Source organism: Agrilus planipennis, unplaced genomic scaffold, assembly GCF_000699045.2.
Source record: "Agrilus planipennis isolate EAB-ADULT unplaced genomic scaffold, Apla_2.0 scaffold15, whole genome shotgun sequence".
Classification (NCBI taxonomy): domain Eukaryota; kingdom Metazoa; phylum Arthropoda; class Insecta; order Coleoptera; family Buprestidae; genus Agrilus; species Agrilus planipennis.
This window is the reverse complement of record NW_020438871.1, coordinates 762,685-784,578: the sequence shown is the minus strand read 5'-3', so window position 1 is coordinate 784,578 and position 21,894 is coordinate 762,685. Positions and strand designations below refer to the sequence as shown.

The 21,894-nt window shown below is 32.1% G+C and overlaps 1 protein-coding gene across 1 annotated transcript in view; it reads right to left on the bottom strand.

The window, feature by feature from the left end:
- LOC108735205 overlaps nt 1-21,894 on the bottom strand; it is a 69,934-nt gene that overhangs the window by 11,410 nt on the left and 36,630 nt on the right. The window contains exons 2-3 of the mRNA XM_025978169.1: nt 6,001-6,362; nt 1,468-1,629 (exon numbers count right to left, since the gene is read on the bottom strand). Of these exons, the coding sequence (XP_025833954.1) occupies nt 1,468-1,629; nt 6,001-6,112 (274 nt within the window). The 5' untranslated portion in view covers nt 6,113-6,362. The remainder of the gene's footprint in view (nt 1-1,467; nt 1,630-6,000; nt 6,363-21,894) is intronic.

Below are 21,894 nucleotides of genomic sequence, written 5' to 3'. Positions count from 1 at the left end.
ATATATATATATATATATGTACTTTTACAGTCAACAGTTGTATTGCTTTCAAAAATGAACTGCTTCATAATTTGATCAATTATATATTCATCTAACCATTACTTTATATCAATAAATTTGTGAAATAGTGAGGAAAGACGGTTAGCTACTACTTGTATTCAGAATAAGTTAAAAGGGCAGGAAATTTTAAGCAAATGTTAAAACATATTCTATATTGGACAAGCGGACAGAACATTTATAATACGTATAAATGAACATACGAAGTCATGACCGATTTACTTACAGAGAAACATGAATTTAATTCAAATTTCAAACTATTTTAAATATTGGGTGTAAAAGCTTTCTTTTATAAAGTCTAAAAGTATTATTAAACAACCAATTACTATTAAGCAACTCACTTTTACTAAAGTTTCGGCTAATTGCTGTATCCCTATTTTATACCTAGTAGATATAGCAAAGTTAAACAAGGAAAATCTGTAGTAATAAGAAATAGGGAGTTACTTAACTCATTTTATTCCTCAATTAGTGTATGATTATATTTAAATCAATTAATTTCTAACATTTCCGAATATGACAAATTTATAACTATTATTTTCTAAATTTAATTTATACATTCTTCATTAAATTTTTAATCTTATAAGCTGTCCTTCGAATAAAAAAAACGGATTTAAATGGTATGTAAATAAAGCTGTAGATGTTTTACCCTTAATCTAATTGTAGGTATAATCTATAACATCCCTAAANTATAAAAGGATAACGTATAGAAGTAATAAAGGATATTTCTCAATCAGCGAAACATGCGTCCTGAATATTAATCGGCAAAGATAGGGTTAAAGTGAAAATTACTCAAAATATATCATATAAAATCGTTCTTTCTCCTTGAAACAAAGAACAATGAAAATGCTACGATTTTAAGGATATCCATCTTCCTATTGATCATTATTCCCGTAGTTTGTATTAAATAAAAAGAATGAGTCACATTGATCTTTATGTGGCCTATTCATTAAAATATTAATTTCTATCTTACATTGAAGCCTAAGAAAACCAACAACGTGGGCGAAACTTCGGCTGTAGTTTTTTTAATAAATGTTCTTTTAACACCAATATTGCATTGACTTAAAAAACTCAATATCTGTTTTCCACTTCGTGAAAAACCAGTTTCTTTATTATCAAACTACGAAAATTTTTATTAAAATGTTAATATAAAATACATATTATTTTTCCAAAATTAAAAATAGCGGACGATGAGATAGATCAATTACTTAAAAAAGTCACTATTATTTTTTAAACTTATATAAGTCAGTCCTACAATCATGTACCTGTACTTTGCCGGTTATTTACTCTTTCATAACTGTTACGCAATCTTCTACCCCTATTTTCATTTCCGTTGCATTTTTAAATTTTACTCTTAACGCGCAAAAATGTGAATTTCAAAAATAAAATATTTTATATATATATATAGCTTACTTCCTCCACAATATTGTTGTAGACCACACTGAGAGCATCGAGTTGGAACAGCACTTCCACAGTGACATCCCCCATTTTTCTCACAACACGCACAATCGTTTGACGTGGTGTTAAAAGGGCATTGACAACCGCGTAAACTTTTTGTCCACAAATCGACCATTCCTGTAATAATAAATTTACGATTTTTTTAGAATTGATTAAAACGATCTTCACGGCTCTAAAATCCGACAGTGTTTCGTTGCTGCAGTCGCTGTTGCATTAAATTAATTGTTTCGCAATTTAGAGATTCTCGCCAACCATTTCGGCAAAACAGTCGATAAAAATTGAAACATAACTGACGTTTTGGAATTGAACGACCGAAATTGTTCAATAATGAAGCCAAATTGTTTGTCCATTTAAATAATCAGCATTTTTCAATTATTTAAACCCGTTCGTGTATCAAATAGAAAGTTCGTTATTATTTTGATATCTAATAGAAAATGCGTTATTTATTTATGTGTAAATAGTAGCAAATTGTACATATAAAGTGATATTTCCCCGATTCGCAATATGCACGTTGTATTTTATTAAAAAGCCGATGATTAATTGAAAGCTGCCTTTCCAATTGTTTTTCCTTCACGTAGTAAGGAATTGATTAACGGCTGAGTTTTGAATTGAAAGCTGTTTCATTTTTGTCACTTGACCTAAAAGTTCTTACATGAAAAGACTGTTATCTAAAGGAATGAATCGGGTTTAGGTTGCCATCTTTTTTAATAAGGCATTCATTGGAAAACTCGTTGCTATTGTTTTAACACTTCACGCTTGATCTATCAAGTTCAGAAAATGCTATACGCTTCATTTGCAATATGTTACATTTTTATAAGCGCCTAGGGTATTTTATTGAAGACGTTTTACAAACCTGCTACGTTACAAATTAAAAACAGAAAATAAAAGAATGACTAATAAATTTTCTTTTATTTGGATTTCTTTCTTTCCCTTAAAAAAAAAAATATAAAAAAATAATGAACATGAACAATTGGCATAAGATTTGCAGTGACCCCGTCCTTTTCTCTTTAAATGAAATTTTACTGAACCTGCCACGGTAGTCTACTCGAACTTAGTCAATATAAATCAATACATTCTTTACAATACATTGCAAATGTTATATCTTCCTATTATTTTTTAAACTTAAAAAATATCTCTTTGGCCTATACCAATTACGAGAACGTTTTATAATGTACCGGATTTTCTTTTCATTTCCTTCGGAGTATTGCGTGCATTTTAGAGTTTTCAGAGTCAATTGAAATCAAAAAGCATCACTGGAGGCTAATTTATAATCTTTTATCGATTATTTCGCGATCACCAGAGTTTCTTGTGTTTTCGGAATATTTGTCCTGTTTCCGGCCGATGCTCTCCTTTTTGTCTGCTTCTTAATTTCTCTTTATTTTTTTATTTTATTTCATAGGACTTGACATAGTGCCAACTAAAGGTGTAATACTGTCCAATTGCATTTTAAATACTGACTACTTGTATTTAAATTTAAACTTGTTCAATTTAAATACTGACTTTTTCGAACATCTTCGAAATCCTTTAATTTATCCAAAGCTTCCAGCAACCACCCTATGCTGTAATAAAAAATGAATTGTTTCTTTTTCGGGTATTAGGGATGACAAGCAATAGATGTTTTGTGATATAGTGGTAGGTTTTTATTTCTTAATCACTGGAAATCTGTACACAGATTTATTTCCTTTCTTTCCACCCTATAAGATTGATTTACTTTCTTAGCAGATGTTGAGTCTCGCTAGTATAAATACTCCATTGTCCGAAAGTGCTAATGCCCTTTTCTGCTTTCCCTTGTGAAGTTGATTTAGGAAGTAAGTAAGTCGAAACTGGAGTTGAGAAAATACACAAAGTAATACTGTATTCAAAATATTCTTTCGTAGCTTAACGTTTATAGAAATACGGTGGGTTGAGAATTTTCGTTGGAAAATGGAAGAATATGAAGCACTTCGTTANTATAGATCTATTATGTTCCCCTTATGCATTTATCAGTGGGTTGACCTATAAATTCTATGATCCCGTATGTAAACAGTGTAACTTTTTATTTCTATAATTTGGCATCTATGAAATCGCATATGCCTATATTAAGGAGTGGGGTCATCACACCTCTTTCTAGGTGTTCGGTAACGGCGTGGAGCGGTTGATTGTAGGAAATTCTCCTAAATCGGGATGTAATTAATTTGTTTTACAAGTAGTGATTGTGTCGTGTGTGTGTGTAATTACTTTCCATTTTTATTGTTTTTATTCGTAAACATAGTAATTCGTTTCTATCTATCGTAATTTAAACGTAATCGCATTTTGTCGTTCGACTGCCGCCGATTCTAGCCTGTCGGGTTGTTAGGATTCGGTAAGTTTTATCATTTTTATGTTTAATTTGAATATAGTCAGTGATTGACCAATATTCATTTGTTTTATTTTTGCATATACAAGGAGAAGAAACTATCCAGCAACATGTCTTTACATGATTCTACGTAATTTAATAACATTTCGTAGCTTTGCCGGCTGCCATGCTGTTTCTCTTGTATTACAGATTATTGACAACACCGGCAATGGAGCATTGAAATAAACAACATTTAAAAATTGAAAGTTACTCAATTTTTTAATATTATTTAAGGTAGACCAACCCAAAATAATGTTTTTTTATGGTTTTGATTGGTAATTATTACTTTCTTTTCGTTATATTTTGTTTAATTGCCTAGGTACTTGATCTAATTTTTGATAAAAATTGGATTAATTAATGTATTGATATATGCATTATAATTATAATGCTTTTGGTGGGTAAGTCGGTATGTATTAACTATGAACAGACAAAAAGCACTTGAAGCATCGTTGTGAATACATGCAGAGGCGGACTAAGGAGAATGCACACTGTTTATGAAATTTATGAGCCCTTAGGGAAATTGCAGAGATCCCGTTTGCTTATCTGAACGTAAGAATAATTATTCAGGAACGAATAGGGTTGTATGTAATAGCCACACTTTCTAAAGAAACTTATAAAATTTTCAAAACCACTAAGTGCTTGGTTGTCGGGTAGATTTGTTAGTCAACAACATAGTTTTTTAATTTTAATGTTTCGTTTAAATAAAATATGTAGGTATAAAAATGAATATGCTGCGAATAATTAATGTCTGATTACCACATCAAAAGTTTCATTAAATTCCAAATTAATATTTAAATTCATAATTAAATACAATTTTAATTACAAAATATAATTTATTTGACCACAGTGCGGTGAAATAAATGATCATCGAAAGCATATTACAGCAAATATACCTATTTTTCCTTGTGTATTTTACAGATGATTGATATACCTAATAGAATTTGTTGTTTGTAAAACATTTTAATTTCTTTTTTATAATGGACAGGTAAATTAAAAGAGAAAGAAAACAAATGATAGGGAAATTTGATACCTACGACGAAACAATTTTACATTTTTTGGACTCTCCGCTTTACATGTTTTCCTTTATCAAGTTAATTTAATATATTAGAACAAAGATAGAAGAAGTTACTTTCCAGTACCTTTTCGCTGACATTTTGGATTTTTAGTGGATAGAATGGATAGTCTATAGGGAATTTCTCCATCACATTCTATCTTTAAGGGTGGACCTATAGTAACCGACTTCCAACTATAAAAGTTGTTTAAAAAAAAATGAACAGAAAGAAATTTTGAGTCACTTGATGCTAGGGAAGTTTAAGCTTCCTCCTGTGTTTAAACCTTTCTTACCGAAACCTATTCATTTTTTAGTGGTTTACTCTTTGTTTCGTATGTATGCATATTTATGTAAAAATTTTAAATATCTATATAACCCCTTTGAAATTAGCATGGTAAAAATATATACTAATGGATAATTATTCGCAAATTAGCCGTGAAAGCCAAAAATTTTCCGCAACCCGGAAAATCCTAAAAAAAAAAATAAAATCGGTTAGAACCTGTTTCATAATTAACCGCTAACTATGTAAACTACTAACTAGGGGTTCAAATTTATTTTTCCATATTAACGATTCGACATACACTACATTGAGTGAAATTATAGTCAAACACTCTAAGAGGGACATGAAGGATGTTTTGAATATTTGCTCAAATATGCCGTGAAAACCAAAAATTAGTCGCTACCCGCTACCCGGGAAACCCGAAAACTAGTTTGGATGATAGCTACAAATGAACTCATTTTTTGATATTGACATGATAATCGCGGCTAATAATCCCTCCTTAATATAATAGTTTGTCGAGTCCTCAAGATGGAAGAAAGACACTATTTTGAAAAATAAAATTAGAACCCTTCGGTTAATAGTCTACATCATCAGCGGTTAATTAGCTACTAATTATGAGACCAGTTCTAGCTGCCTAAGTTTTTCCTAACCGACTTTACAGCTTGAAATGAAGTTAACATGGAAACTGGTTTTCGGGTTTCCCGGGTCGCAGCTAATTTGCGGCTAATTATCCAGTGGTTTATATTTTTGCCTGCTAATTCTCAAAGGGAGGTCTATACATACCTTCGGTGAAATGTATAGGTGAGTAATAGCGACCTTCATCCTCGACTTTGGCTTCACGAAGAAGGATAATTGGTAGGAGACATATACAAACATGGATTATTGTTCTGAGCATTGGTCGACCCGTCAATTTTGCTTTTTATCCCTTTCTCTCGGCGTTTCTTCTCTTTCTTTCTTTCTTTCTGTATCACACTCGCGCTACTTGAACCTTCTTCTGTTCATTGTGCATTCTTAGGAAGTATCAATGTTGCATAAAAGTGGTAGTTGCTCAGAATTCATAAAGGACTCCGTCCTCTCCCCCCGAAAGTCCATAAAGCGATTTAGTTCTCCCTTTTCTTCTGCGTCTAATCCTTTAAGCGCATCAACTGAAACAAAAAGAAAAGAAATGTTTATCCGTTTTATGCTTCATTTCGCAAAGAAACGTTTATAATACCACAACCACTTCTAACGAATAAACACGGCTCCGAGTCGCTTATATTAACGTCTGTAAAGCAACCATCCCTTGCAAACAAACATCTCTGACTCTTTCGAACTCGTCTTTTACATTCACGTAATTTTTCATCAACTCTGTATTTTCGATTACATTTATTCCAAATTGCTGTACAGTTTTCTATTCTCTATTATTTAGTAATATCCACTAATCAAACGGAAAGTTACGTCATTCAATAAATTATACCTACCAGCAATAAGAAAATATTCCAGGAATTGCAACAACTGACTAATTAAGCGAATTTTCTATCATATCAATTGATATGTAAGTAAGTTTCTGTTTCATCATCATTATCTTCGCGTTTCCCCAAAATTGGATCATCCAACATCCCTAACTATTTATAAAGACTAATCTAACCTAGGTCTACCTCAATTCCTCTTAACTCCTGTTTCTGATTCTAATATGTCTTTAACTAGCCCCTCATACCTGAGAAGGTGTCCTACCAACCTATCTCGCCTAATATTGGCTTCCATAGCGTCCTTTATAGCAAAGAAAATGCGATCTAACTGATTAATTAAATGAGAGGATATTAAAAAGAATAGAACAGAGGGCGTTATGGAAACCGGTACGAAATAGGCAAAATTAGTAGGTAGGAAGCTTACACAAACTTGAAGAAGGACTAGTTAGAGACATATTAGAAGCAAAAACAGGAGTTTAGAGGGACAGAAGTATACCTATGTTAGAAGATTACTGTATGGAAATAATTAGAGATGTATGTTGCTCTAGTTTTTTAGAAATGCGAAGATTGGCTCAAAGTAGAGAGTGGTGCGTGTCCAACCAGTCGTCAGACTGAAGGTCTTATAATAGGTTTAATTGTTCATTGAAAGTCCTTACTGAAGAATGCAACATTAAAGACCATATCTCAAAAAGATGAGTCGAAAACTATCAGAATCCAAAGATTAGGTCCATTTTCCGTGAGGATCTAACAAGGTCCTTTGAAGAATATTGCTAGTATAGTGAGATTTCTTGCCATTGCAAACAAAATTATCATTAAACTCACAATAATTGTCGTCCCATTCGTGTGCCAAAAGGTATTGAAGTGGAAGGAGAGTATACTCTATCCAGTGACGTGTTCCTTCTCGCTTTTATTATATTATAAACCTCTACACACCGAAAAATAATTTAGTATCAACCAGAAAATTGCAGTGATGTTATTGATAATTTTATTGGCAATGATAAGATACCTTACTAGACCTGTAATGTTTTTCAAGCAGTGATTTATTTTATGGTTTGACAGCTCGAGGATAGAAAACATAATTTTATAACATGTAGGATGTGGTTATTCATATTGGTAATAGTTCTTCCAGAAGTACTCAAAAAGCTCTAAATTATATCATACATACTTTTAGGAACAATTTTGGCGTAGGTGTTCTACCTCGGCCTAAGTTTCATATAAAGAATAAAGTACCAAATAAGCTCAAAAAAAGTACGAAATTCTAATGTAAATCGTTGTGCGATTCTGAGTTGCAGATATGCTAGCTTGATAGGCATCTTATAATGGTAATATCAGAAGCAGGTATCGATCAGCTGTTTCTGTATCTGTTGTATCTGCTGTAATGTGTCGTGTGTTTTATAACACTTATAGGGTAACACCGTCTGCACTAGAATAAGTGGATTGTTTCTACAATAGAGCGAATTGAATTAATTCAGATCTCATTATTAAGTTCATTGTGTTTTCGTTCAGTTATCGAACAAGATCTTGCGGATATAACTATCCACTTGTGTCAGCGGTCTTGTTATTGTTCGGGGGTTGGTTGAAAAGGGTGGTTATGGGATGAGGTTTCTCTCGTAAAGGAATGGTATAAAAGTCGAGGTGTGGAAGCGAAATTTAAAGAAACGAGCTGAAAAATGAGCGCAGAAAGACTAAGGAGGCCGCTCGAGGGGATTTGTGACGGATTTGCGTGAGGACCTGGGCGGTAAAAAAATGAAAATCGGCAAGAGAGCAAAGCCGATAATGCAATTTAAACTGTTCGTTTTCGAATGTCAATATTTCAAAATTTCTTCAATAAAGACGGGAACTGTTTTAAATTAATATAAGGGAAATTATTTCTCGGAATTGAAGATTCACTTTTCATTACATTTTTTATTAAGATTTCATACAGATCTACAGCAGTTGGTGTTTTATTCTGAGAAGAAAATAAACATGACATTAAAAAAGGTTTTTGGGAATTTTTGTCTTTTCGTATACAAAATAAATTCATACATTTCAATGCGATGTTCACTAAAATATTAGCTTGACATTTAGCATTATAATAGAATGCATTGTATTAGAATTGCAACAGTTATTAATGATACTAATTATGTTGAAACTTATGCAATAATCTTGTTCGTAATTTATCCATTGCTACCTAATTGATATTGTTTCGATAAATCGGCGGCGATACGTCATTCGGACACGAATGAGTTTTAATAACTCCTCTTTGCAAATTAAGGACAGATATGTTTGGAATTTTGTACATCCGATTTCGAATAATTCGAGTATCAATTTTGGCTTTCAAAGCATTTGATTGCAAATTAAACCGAGCCGATACAATCAAAAGTATTACTATACTCTCTAATCTGGTGCATTTTAGGACTAAAATGTAGTTTACTTTTGAAATTTCCTATCAATAATTGCCATTCTTTGTTAAATAAACAACAAATACAGAAATTTTAGTACAAAATAATTGTTTCGCTACAACAGTAGCTTCATCGGGCGTAGAAGTATAAAAGCAAGACAAAACTTAACAAAAACAAATATAAATTGAAATAAAAATTCAGTAAAATGTATAGCGAAAAAGGATTAAAGTTATCAGTTAGTTATATTGGCAAAGATAAGTGAAGATCTATCTAACTATAAAATTTATTTCTCTTTTCAATTGTTTAATTGTGAGTGAATAATTATTGTCCTTTTTTACGTATCTATAAAATTTTACCATAAGGTGAGGGTGAATTTGGCATGATTATATAAAGCAATAAAGAAAGTTATCACGCCTTGAATTCGCTTGATTTTCTTCAAGGAAGAATTACGAATTATATTTGTTTTTGTTACGTTTTGCCACACTCATATATACTTCTTGTCCCACTGCCATACTAATGTATTTGTTTGTATATAACCCCGTCCACTAGTTGTACTATTATTCGACTGATGAAGATATTGTGGTAGCGAAACAATAGTTGTGGATTAAAAATTGTACGGAGGTCGTTGTTGGTCTTACTACTGCTGTGAATCCTAAATTTCACAAATAAAAGCTAATTCTATTTCATAAATAAACTACGGTATATGTTTCGAAGAAGCCACAGTGTGTTGGCGAAACAATTGACAAAAAACAATCTGATGAGATTATTTACAACTATTAAATGTTCGGTATAAATAAATAAATTTGAGCAAAAAGTTATATATCGTAAAGTGATACAGTAAATAGGGTGAAGGTTAATGTTTCGTACAGGCATGTAGGTCACTTGTTATAGGTAGTATGACTTTTTGAAGTTTTTTCTTTGTTTTAAAAGCATTTACATTTAGTGCTGTTTCTGTATTCGCAATATGTATGGAAGATTATGAGAAGTAAACTAAGAAGTGGTAGAAAAAGTAATAATGAAGAGGGATAAAAGCAGCTGTCCTTAAGGATAGGTCTCAGAGGCGCCAACTTCCAATTTCGTGACGATAATAAAATATAACTTCAAGGAAAGTAATATATGAAATCTCCTTTAGCCAGCAGCTACCAAACCAATTTCATAATTTAGACTTTAGCCGTCATGTAAGTCGATACACATGTCCGCTATAAAAATCGAGTTCGTGAAAAAATTTTATTGCGATATACACGGGTATTTTTTTTGTGTAAACAACATTTTGACTATCTTCTTTTTCCTTGGTAATGTTGACTTTCCCGGAAATCCTGAAGTTTGACTAATACAGTAAGGAGAAAAAATTCGAACGTCGGATACGTTTTGAAAACCATAAAAATCGAAGGAATGTTTGGTTTTTATATACTCTAAAGGTTATGTATATCACGCTAACAGATCACATATTCAACCCCTGCATTGATATGTTGGCTTGACATCATGCCAATGGTATAAGTAGGTATCTGTATTCATTGTAGCAAATTTATGGTGAAATATTCGTTTGTCTATCTTATGCTCTAATTGGCAACATATTTTGTACTTAAAGAACTTAATTTTGTAGAATCTAAATTGATTCTAGGAAGTCTGACGAAACTACAAAAAAACACCCTAAACTTTTATGCTGCCTTTTAGTTGAAGTTTGATGTTAGGGTTGGCAAAACCCCTATTTTAAAAAACGAATAAAGGTAGAGGTTTAATAATTTGCTCAAAATTGTTTCTAACCCTGTAAGACCCTTTATAAAAGCGTTTTAAAGCCTTTTATTGTGTTATTTAACTTTGAGGTATAAAATCGTTTACTTTGACTAGACCATCGGGCTATTGTTATATCGTTCCCGTTGTTTACATTTTCTTGGGCAGTAGATGTTTCCGTATAATATTATCTTAGTAGCATGCAAATATGCTCAAAAAGACGACGGAAGGTACTTATACTCGGGAAAATCCCTAAAACCCAACTTATTCAAATGCAGATTTAAGTACCTACATAGGTACCTACATAAAGTTACGATAATACATCAGCAACAACATACAGAATACTTTCAGCTATCCATAGTTTATGCCGTCGTTCGTAAAGTTACAAAACATTTTTTTTTTTTTTAATAGAATAAAAAAGTATCTATTCCATCGAACTTGTTAGATAAATATTTTCAGAAACCAAACAAACTTTAGTACCTGCTCTTCAGTCAGGATCTAAAATTCATAGAAATTTCTTTACCTTTTATTAAATATTAAAGTTGATCTTAGGAAGCAAAATAAGATAATAGACAATTATTTATCAAAAACGTATTTCTAGAGAATCATTATAAAACATGATTGATCATCAAATATAACTGCTAAGCAAATGTTTAATCCCAATTTCGGTAATCATACGCTTTACTTCAAAATTAAATAATAATGTTAAAATCTGTTGTACAAGAAGCTAGGGGATATCGTCGTGTGTATGTGTGTGTGTCTGTCTTAAAGATGCGCATGATGTGAGGTTTTTTATTTAAAGGGTGGAAGACGAACAAGAGAAGCGAGTGATGATTTGAAACAATTCCAGTCATTTATCAAGTCAACTAGTTAGAAGAAAAATGTTTACACGTAGCACGTTGTTTTTTTCTGTGGTTGTTTGTCAATAAGAAAGAAACAAAAAGTAAAGAAAATTTACACAACAGTTTTCCATCTAAAAATGTAGTAAGTAAGTACATTAAGTGTTTAATCGAAACTCCACTAAGCATTTCTTAAATACGAATATAAATACGTATTTACAAATATTCCAAAATCCAGGAAATCATGCCTTTCAGAGAGTTTAAAATCCAAGAAAAATTAAGGATAGGTATAATTCCCTCCTACATTTACACAAATTGTAATACATACGACATATTTTACGCCGAACACGTGTAATTTAATGACAATTAAATGTGTAATTTCCATGTTCGGTGAGTGTTTTGCCTTACCTGTATGATGAAAGCTATACAACCAAAGAAAAACGCATACGCTGAGTATAGAAAATTTACATTGTATTTATTTTAGATTATTTCATGCAAGTAATCGTTCGATGCATTTACGTTGAAGAAAATTGACTGTGATTGGCTTAAAAGTGTAGAACTCGGGAACCCTCGACGATTATTGATTATTATTAAAGAAGTTTTAGGAATGTCTATGCATATAGAGGGTTATGACACTTTAATAGCTTCCATTAGCTACTAAAGTATAAAAACCGCTCTCTGCCTACTTTATCGTAGTAGCAGTTCTTATTTTGCGTAAATTCCTCGAGTTTCTGTTTTCCCATTTTTACCAGAATCCTGCTAATAATTTGAAACTATTTAATTTAAAAAATTACCGCTGAAATGTCAACTGAAAATATGGAACACTAGGTACTCGAAAAAGTGCATCTATTTTTAAAATAACTCCGCCTTGCAAACTTATTACAGGTACACAGTATTCTGGTTCTCGTAGTAAAACAATTTAATTAAATAATTCTGAATTCTTAAATAAATGTCATCTCTTGAACGTAGACGATGGCAATGTTTTTGTTTGTTTTTACTCAAACAAAAATAATTGTTCCGCTTTCGAAATCTTGAGTTACGCCCTTCCAGAACGCGGCGAGTTGATTTTCCTTTTTGCCGAGTTCCTCCGCTCAATTCTTTATTTAAGTTAAAATTAGCAGATGCCCCGATATTATTGCGAAATGCTAACTGTAAGTTCTTTACCGGAAGGATTTAATTTTGCCAATTCATCCGTATAAAATTATCAGTTTGATTAACGGCGAGCATTGACATCAGAAAATTTAGTAGGAACATTAATTAGTTATTTTACCATGGAAACGTTGGGGTCCTTAGGTCCTTTTTGTGAATTCATATTTAGACCTATAGCCTCCCTCGAGGCAATGAACTTAAAACTCGTTATCTGGTAATCATCGTAATTATTGTAATTATCGAGTCGGTTATAAGCTATCGCATTACCCACATTAACTAACCTACCTCCTTCCTGGTGAATATGTCTCGAAACCAATACCCAAAAGCTCATTGCCCCATTACAAGTTCATACCAAGTGTATCACGTCAAAACGTTTGTTAGTTAAATCGGTTAAAGCTCAAATTGAATCATTATTGAACATTAAATATCTCAAATTTTATAAACATACGCCTCTCATTTTAATTGAAATCTGCTGTAAAATATTCCTAGCGTTTAAACATGTAAATTGAATCAAAAAAAACAGGTCAGACACTTTGGAAGTTGAAGAAGCAAAGTTTGGTTTTCTAGTTTTGAGCCCGTAAAGGAGTTAACAGGACTTATTTACACTTTTACTATCATTCCAAACTTTTGAAGAAAGATTAAAACTTCACGCTGATGACACGTATTTTAGTGCTATCTAAGAAATTTATAATGGAAATTATCTGGCAAAAGATGATTTTATGCTTAAAAAGGTTAATTAAGGATAATTAATAGTTTTAAGAGGTAGGTACTCGTGAACCATGTCTTTAATTTACAACATCTGCGACATAAATTACACAGCGAAAAAAGGGACGATTATTTACGTCGTAAACTCAAAAAATCCAGATTCAAAATCATGAATTATTGTAGAAATTCTGAAATCAGATTTGGAATTAGTGTCGCAAACTACGACGTCGAAAGCGATATCTTTAATCTTAGTTTCATAATCGACGTTATTGATCTATATTAACATGCAAATTCTTTAACAAGAAAAACATTTTATTCCGAAATAAAGTAGTTTAAGGTGTCCTGAGACCTAATAATTATTTTAATTTTCTCTTAATAATGACTTTACCTCGCTGTAATGAGAAATAATCTCACATTGGGAAAGAAGTTGAGAATAAAATCTCATTATAACGAGAAGTTCCGTTCGTAAAGTTTAGCGTGAACTAATCCAGTGATCAGAATTCCGAATTGATGGGCTTCGCTTCTCACAGCCAGTTACAGTTAATTCGAGTGATGTCGGTACATAATTTCTCCGTTCCTTTTTTGTTCGCAAAGGTGTAAACAAAAATAAAGACAAAGCAACGACAACACTCACTTCGTGGGTGGTGTCTTTTCCTTACGTAACCTTATGATCCTAAGCAATTAGATAAAAACATTGTTCAGTTACATAGGTTGGGTTAGGCTAGGTTACGGTAGGAAAAGATATCGCAAACGAAATGAGTATTGTCATTGCTATGTCCTTGCTAGTATTTACAGCAAGAATTATCTAAATCAATTTTGAAATCCGATCATTGAATTAGATATATACTTCACTCTCGTTATAACGAATTTTTTCTCAATATAATAAGATTATTTCTTAATATAATGAGATTATTTAATAAATATAAAATGAGATTTTTTCTCAATTTTTAATGAAATTTTTTCTTAATGCAATGATCAAATTAAAACCCTACTACGCTTCTGTAGAAATGAGATGAAATTTAATTATTTATTAACATTTTGGATCGGATTGAATGTTAATAAGTATCGGTACGGGTATAATGTTTCGCGGTTTCATACAATCCTATTTTATCCTTCATTTATACTGATCATAAGAGGGGTAGACGTATATGAATATCCAGAATTTCCCAAGGGATTGCCGTTAATTCTCACATAACCCTTCAGATTAACATACCGTGCTTGTTACGAATTAACTTCTTGGGATTCGTTTCTGATTTTTTTTTATTCTATTGTGTCTTCTGTTTATTGTCTGGCTGATATTATTGAAAGAAGGCACGGGAAACAGGATATAAATATTTTATTATATTTATTCTAAGCCATTTTGGCAGCAAAATAACTCTATGAAATATTTAATGTATTTGCTGTTTCTTTCGTTTAATCTACCCACTTCAAACTGAAAAAGTAACTGAAAAATTTAAGGTATAATATACATATTAGGCATTGAAAATACAGGGTGATCGTCAAAGTTTCCGGCCAACATCCGACGACATATTTTATAATGTCGTTTTGTTAGCCCTAAAAATAATATAAATTTAGTTATATTTATATTGTTTCTTAAAATTGCATCAGAATAGGTATATTTATACAATTTTTGTAGCTAAATATAAAACTCAATATAGTTAATACAGGTGGCAAAGCTATCAGCGAACATAGAAGTTAGGAGTTTCCTTCTCGAAATGGTTTATTTTTATGTTGTGCGAACAAAAACGCATAATTTGGTGAATGTATAGAATAATTTTTTTCAACAACTTCTATCTGAAAATGTCACCTACTTTCCCGAAAACGATGTACAGTGGCATCCTTGATCTTGTATTGGGTATAGGGATATGCATAATACACGTCGCTATCCAGTTTTCTCACTGTGTAGTGTAGAACAATACTGTACATGCATATATCTGACACATTTTCAGTAAGTAATTCCAAAGGGGATTAGTTTAATACGCCGAGTAAGATGCCTCCTTTGATCGTTAAATGAAATTACATTGTTACGCCGTGTTGTGTGCATCTTTCTGTTTCAATTCACCTTAGGAAGTCGCTTGTAAAAACGTTCTTGTTTTTCCATGTGCAAAACTAGTACGTTTCATCTGCAATTTCACACTGCCAGGTAAGCGTAGTTCGATTTTCTATCTAATTTACATGTGTTCTTCTTTATTCCTATCAGAGAACTTGTTTAGAAAATATCCCATTTACGTCTCAAAATCACAAGGTTCATTGGGAACTCCCCGTATATTTGACGGACGCTTAATTTATTCCTCCTTTGATCATTTAATGAAAGTACATTGTTACGCCGTGCTGTGCATCTTTCTGGTTTATTTCACCTTAGTCCCTTGTAAAAACGATTTTCTTTTTCTATGCGCAAAACTAGGACGTTTCATCTATAATTTCACAGTCGATTTTCTATCTATACATGTGTTTCTCGTCGGCTATATTGATTTTATTCCTATCAGAAAGTTTGTTTACAAAATATCCCATTTACGTCTCAAAATCACAAGGTTCATTGGAAACTCCCCGTAGATTTGACTGACGCTTAATTTATTCCGTTAAGGAAAATTATGAAATTTTTAAATTATTTCGCATTGAAAGTCTGCAATTAAGTGAAGGTGAAAAATTTGTGAATTCACTGTACCTACTACAATGACACACTTTCAGGCGCGTTTTTCCGGAAAAACAGAACGAAATTAACAAAAGAAAATTAATTTTCTATATCAGTAGGTATTTGAAGAAAGATTAAAACTTCACGCTGATGACACGTATTTTAGTGCNGAAAAACAGAACGAAATTAACAAAAGAAAATTAATTTTCTATATCAGTAGGTAATTTTCAAAATACATTTTATGCTTCTATTTTTGCAGAAAAATTTGTCGATTAATAATCCGTGCTGCAGATATATAGATAGTCTTTTTCATTTTTTGCAAATTGGCAACATTATTAAAACCTAGATAAATGAAAATTTTCCAGAGATTCTAGTTAACGATGCGAAAAATTATTTTATAAATTCTGTGTACCAAGCAGTTACCGTGTAATATCAACCTAATTTAATAGTTGAAAATTAACTAATTTCTGGTAATGTAATCCTTTAATTCTTTGACTAGTAGATGAAGACGTCTAACTATCTTTACTTTTAAAATTGTCGGCGGAGCAAATGCGGTTTTATTCGAGAACACATTGCACCTAATATGAGAAGCATTGAAAATTAAATGATATAGATTTAATTAGTAAAGTTTGTTATTACGGGAAATTGTTTTCAGCAGCTATGTAACGTAATACTGTAACAGGTATTTGAAAAGCTATTACATGGGAACTTATTCAACTTTCTTGCCACGTCAAAACTTTTCCACGTTTGTTAGACAAGTTTAGTTGTATTCACGCTCTAATATCATATTTTAAATATTTTCCGCTTTAAAGAGATAAAAGTTAGAAACTTGAATTCTTTTTTTTTTTTCAACTGCGAACGTCGCAGGGCGCAATGATGAACTGTGAACTTCTCAGGATACGAACGAGATTAGATGTTTTACGCAGGGAAAGTACGGGGCAATATTTCAAATTTTTTACTCTTGGCAAGAGCACCTCCAGTCTACCTGATTTATCAGGACCATAATAGCGGCTACGAAGGATTCTCCTGTTAAACTTGCGTTCATTTATCTTTATGTATTCTCAAATATCCTCTTACACCATCCGTTAGACTTAAAGGGTCGACTCTCCACTACACTAGAACCCGAATCGTTTTACATACGTTCTATCAAAATTGAATGATTAATCTGCGACAGGGCAGTCCTGTTTTATTAGAGGAAATGTAATCACCAATTTATTACAACCGTTTACACTTTCTCTCAGTTCTTCATCGTAAATCTTATGAACGATCTAAGCACATAGACATGCAATTTAGCTACGCTTGAACAAGGACAAACATTTATATAATCGGTTAATCTTCAAATAGAAAATGCACCAGTCAAAACCAAACAATTTCTGAAATTTTCAATTTTTCTGTGACAGCTCTCCAAGAAAATCAATATACACTAGTTAAACCCGTCCAAATTTGGACTTAACATTTTAATAATCACGATCTCCCGTACCGTACCGTAACCTATCCTAAACACTTTATATATGTCACAAGGCGATCAGGATAGACGAATAAACTTAATCCTTTGATCTCACTAATCCATTTTTATCATTCATTATTTACCGCTTTTGTTTCTATTAATTCAATTTTATTATTTGAATATTTTAAACAAAAACCCCCTCCTGAAAAATATTTCCAACTACGGCCTTCGTAAAGTACGGTAGTTTTTTTCACTTTCTACTCATACTGTATGAAAGTAGTCATTTTAAATTTAATACGTACTTTCAACCATTATTCTGCAAAGTCGTTTCACTACGTGAACGGAAACCTTCGGGTAATACAGGTTTGAAAATAGACGAACATCCGTTTCGTACTTGAAGATTTTGTTTCCTTTTTTATGAGATAATGCCATGAAATTTTGATGTTATTCCAATAGAAGACTTCCCAGCTTGAAGGAGATATATGTATTAAGCATTTCCAAGTTTGATAACACGAAAAAGGTTTTATTGTGGACTGGGGCAGTGTTTTCGCATTTTATAGAGCCGGACCTCGGGGCGTATTTAAATTTAAATGTATAAAACGTATAAAATCCTATAATGCAACACAAATATTTTCAGTTTTAGGGTCGACTAAAGTTAGCACTATCAGCCTAGTGATTAACTTACGATTAGTGGGCAGTATAGTATAATGTTAAACTTTGAGTAAAAATGATAAGTTTTAACAGGTCAGTTTCTAGTTTATTTCTGAATCCGTTATAGCGCTACTTTTAATGTTTATATCTCCATGAAACTCTACCTTCGATGGTGAAGGACAAAACTTTTCGGTGCTCTTGTAACTTCTACTGAAAATTAACAGCAGATAGTAATACCTTGCATAATATATACTAACTTTAAGTCTGTTTCTAATGTGGTTACTAATAGTACAAATATTTACTAACCTATTTTTGCGAAGCTAATTTAATTCTACAGGATTGTATAACCTCCTAATATATAATTATTTTGGCGTTTCTAGAAATACAATAAATTATTAGGTGGCATATCTCCAAGTTATTTGTTGTGCGAACGAAATTCGCTTTTCTTAACAGGGAAAATGAATTGTTTTCTGCCTGATTGGAACAGAACGATGCAAGGAAACGTTTAAAATACGGGAAAGATATCTTAATTTGTTCCGGCAGAGTACATTATCTAATTGCATTAATTTTGTCCACGCCGCAAACCATAAATTAAAAGATTTCGCGTTGAATTGGCTCACCGAGGGTAGAGGGCCAAAATCAAAAAGTCTACCGTTTCCTCGAAATCGGGAACCGCGCGCTAGGAATCCCGAATGTTCATTCTCTCTCCGTTTTACTGCATTAATTTATTTTATGCAATTTTCTGCGGCCTGAACTAATTAACCTAATAACGTTATGTGCTACCGTTGGCTCTGCTAAATGACTGAAGAACAAACATACTTGTAAAATTTCCAAAATTGAATGATGGCCCTAATGTACATGCATACGTGTGTATGTGTGTGCTACAATTTTTTCAAACATAAACAACATTAGCAGTGAAGAGTCATCCCCTTTCAAATTAAACATTAAAAAAAATGAAAAATCAAAAACGGGTTTCCATATTATTCTTTTTATACCTTTACCAATTAAGGGTTTAACTGTGAACAAGTACGTATTAAAATAATAATGTAAAAAATTCTTTATATTTGATATTACACATTAACCATCAATAATGCATGACATCTGACATCTTCTCTCTGTATCTTTTACAGGGAGTATTGATTTGTCTCATTATTTACCCCCGAAAATAGCTGATCAAAATTAAATTATCTTATTATTTGAACGTAGTAGGTATTATAGGCTAGGTTTATGTTTATGTTTATGTTAGGCTCTTTTACGTAACAACGTACTTGAGAAGATACAAAGTTGTGCTCGTATTTATTTCTATTATCTGGTTGTAGGATTTCACAATTTAAATATCTACATAAATACCTGTTATCTATTTCTGAGTAGCATGGATATTCGTCCAGGGTACATTTGTTTTCTATGTACTTTTGATATGTAAGTCCTTTTAGAAATAAAGGGCCAGTTATGATCATAAGAACTTTACTGACGATGAAATCCTTCAACTTGAATACAACATGAACGAATAGAGGAAAATTCAAAATTCGCTCGAAAGTTTTAATCTCCTTTTCTAGACCAGTTACCACATCACAAAGGTTTGAACTCGAAATACCGTTGTTATAAGCCATAACCCCAGTGGCTTTAAGGCCGAACAGACGTATCGTTATAAATACCTACATACATCTCTCAATCCTCTACGTACAGCTTCTTATTTTCTATGTTACATTTCCAGAAACATATAGACAAGAAATTGAATAAAAGAATGCTGCGGTTATGGTTTTCAGACGAGCGAAGACAAAAACAAATCGAAAAGCGGTTTCAACTTGAACTTTCCGCCCTCTAATACCCTATATCCTTAATCGAATTTTACTTTGCCTCCGTCGATGTTACATCAGGAGAAATGTTAAATAATGCATAACGATAAAAGTCTCGATTAGTACACTTAAATCCGATTTCGTTGAAATTTTGGTACGTGGTGCGGTTTTTGAGCTTCCTAAAATCGAAAATCAGAACTAGATGAACCAAACCTAGCCTAATCTAAAGCCATTTTAATGGATGAAATGATTAAAATTAAAAACGGAAAATAACATCATAATCATTTGATTTATAACAACAGCGTTCCATTTTCGTTTATTAATAATTTACGACTAGAATTTTAATCCTGTTATCAAGCGTAATATTTTTTTACGTATTTTTGCTACACATACGGCTAGTGCAATAAACATTTCAGTTGATGAGGATATAGTAGTATAAAACATAAATCCAATCTAGTATCGAGTATTGATCTTGCAACCTGGACCAGTAAAACTTGAGGTTACACTTGTTTTTAATCGTTCACAACGACGACCCAATCATTTCTTTTATTAGACTCTGCCTTTAAAAGGTGATAAATTTTCTAGATCGTGGACTTCTGCTGCTTCTCCCTTTGCGTTGTATTGATCCAAATTGTATCTAACGAGGATAACCAGATAAGCGACTCTAATAAATTTTCAAACAGAGAAATCCAATGGGAAAATTTTGCGGTAAAATTCACCTTATTCTTATCGGAAAGAATTTTACGAATTAGTAGTGTCAGAACTCCGATAAACAAATCATTTTCCTTCCTTTTAAACATGAAAAGTAATGATGAAAAATATTATTTCTTGGAAGACTCTCTGTCACAGTCGTTTTTCACAAATCGCTTGACAGAAATTTTAATTTTGGCTTTTATTGAATCGCTTAAATATTTGTAGAAAAATCCTATAGGGGGCAGATTATAACAAAATTGATTTTTTATTCTGGTATATCCTTACCTATATTTCCAGAAATACTCGTCGTATATATGTAAATCCTTTTGGAACTACTGATATTTGCATTATGAAAAAAGAAATTATTTCTGGAATATAATCTCACTTTACAGAAATATTTATTACAGAGTAAATTCTCTTGTACGTTTTAGTGGTTTTCGCGATTTTATATTACTAGTTAACCTCTGAACTCGAGTTCATATTGTCCAGTTGTTTCTTTTTTATATTATTTGATTTCATATCTATACAAAATTATTATCTCGCACTTGGTTGGCTTTTTTATGTATAGTATGTTACAAAATGATTAAACATCAACTTCAGATTTTATCAAAATGTTAGGTCCATTACCAATGTAATTATTTTGCCGTCTGCTATTTGGTAAAATATATCCGAAGAGTGCATCCTGCAGGATATTTTCGACGTCTTGCATTCGTGTATATGATAGTGTCAGTTAAGTGTAACATTTAAGGATTGTCGATGTGGAAGCAGTTGCATTTGGAGTTTTACGCAAACACGGTACAGAATTTTAGCGTGAAAGGTTTTTTTTTAAGCGTACATTTATAGGACATTAAGGACTAAAATGGTCGCAGTAGCTATTGATCTGAAAATAAAATTAAACGTGCTCGTCTGGTACAGGCTCCATTTAAACTTAAATTGCCTCCATTCTGTCAGCTTATGTATATAGCCTAGTACAATGGGAGCCCAATTGTTTTCATTTTGCATATCACTCCGAAGAAAACTTCTTTACTCATATTGTTCCTTCTTTTCACATAATAGGTATGGAGGAACTTTCATATATGCAATACCTGCTGCCTGTTAAAATTCAGGTACGTCAAAAATAAATTAAATTTTTCTGAACATTGGTCTTTGATAACCCCATTTAAATGAATTCAGTTCTTTCATCGACATATCCTCAGCGGTAATTT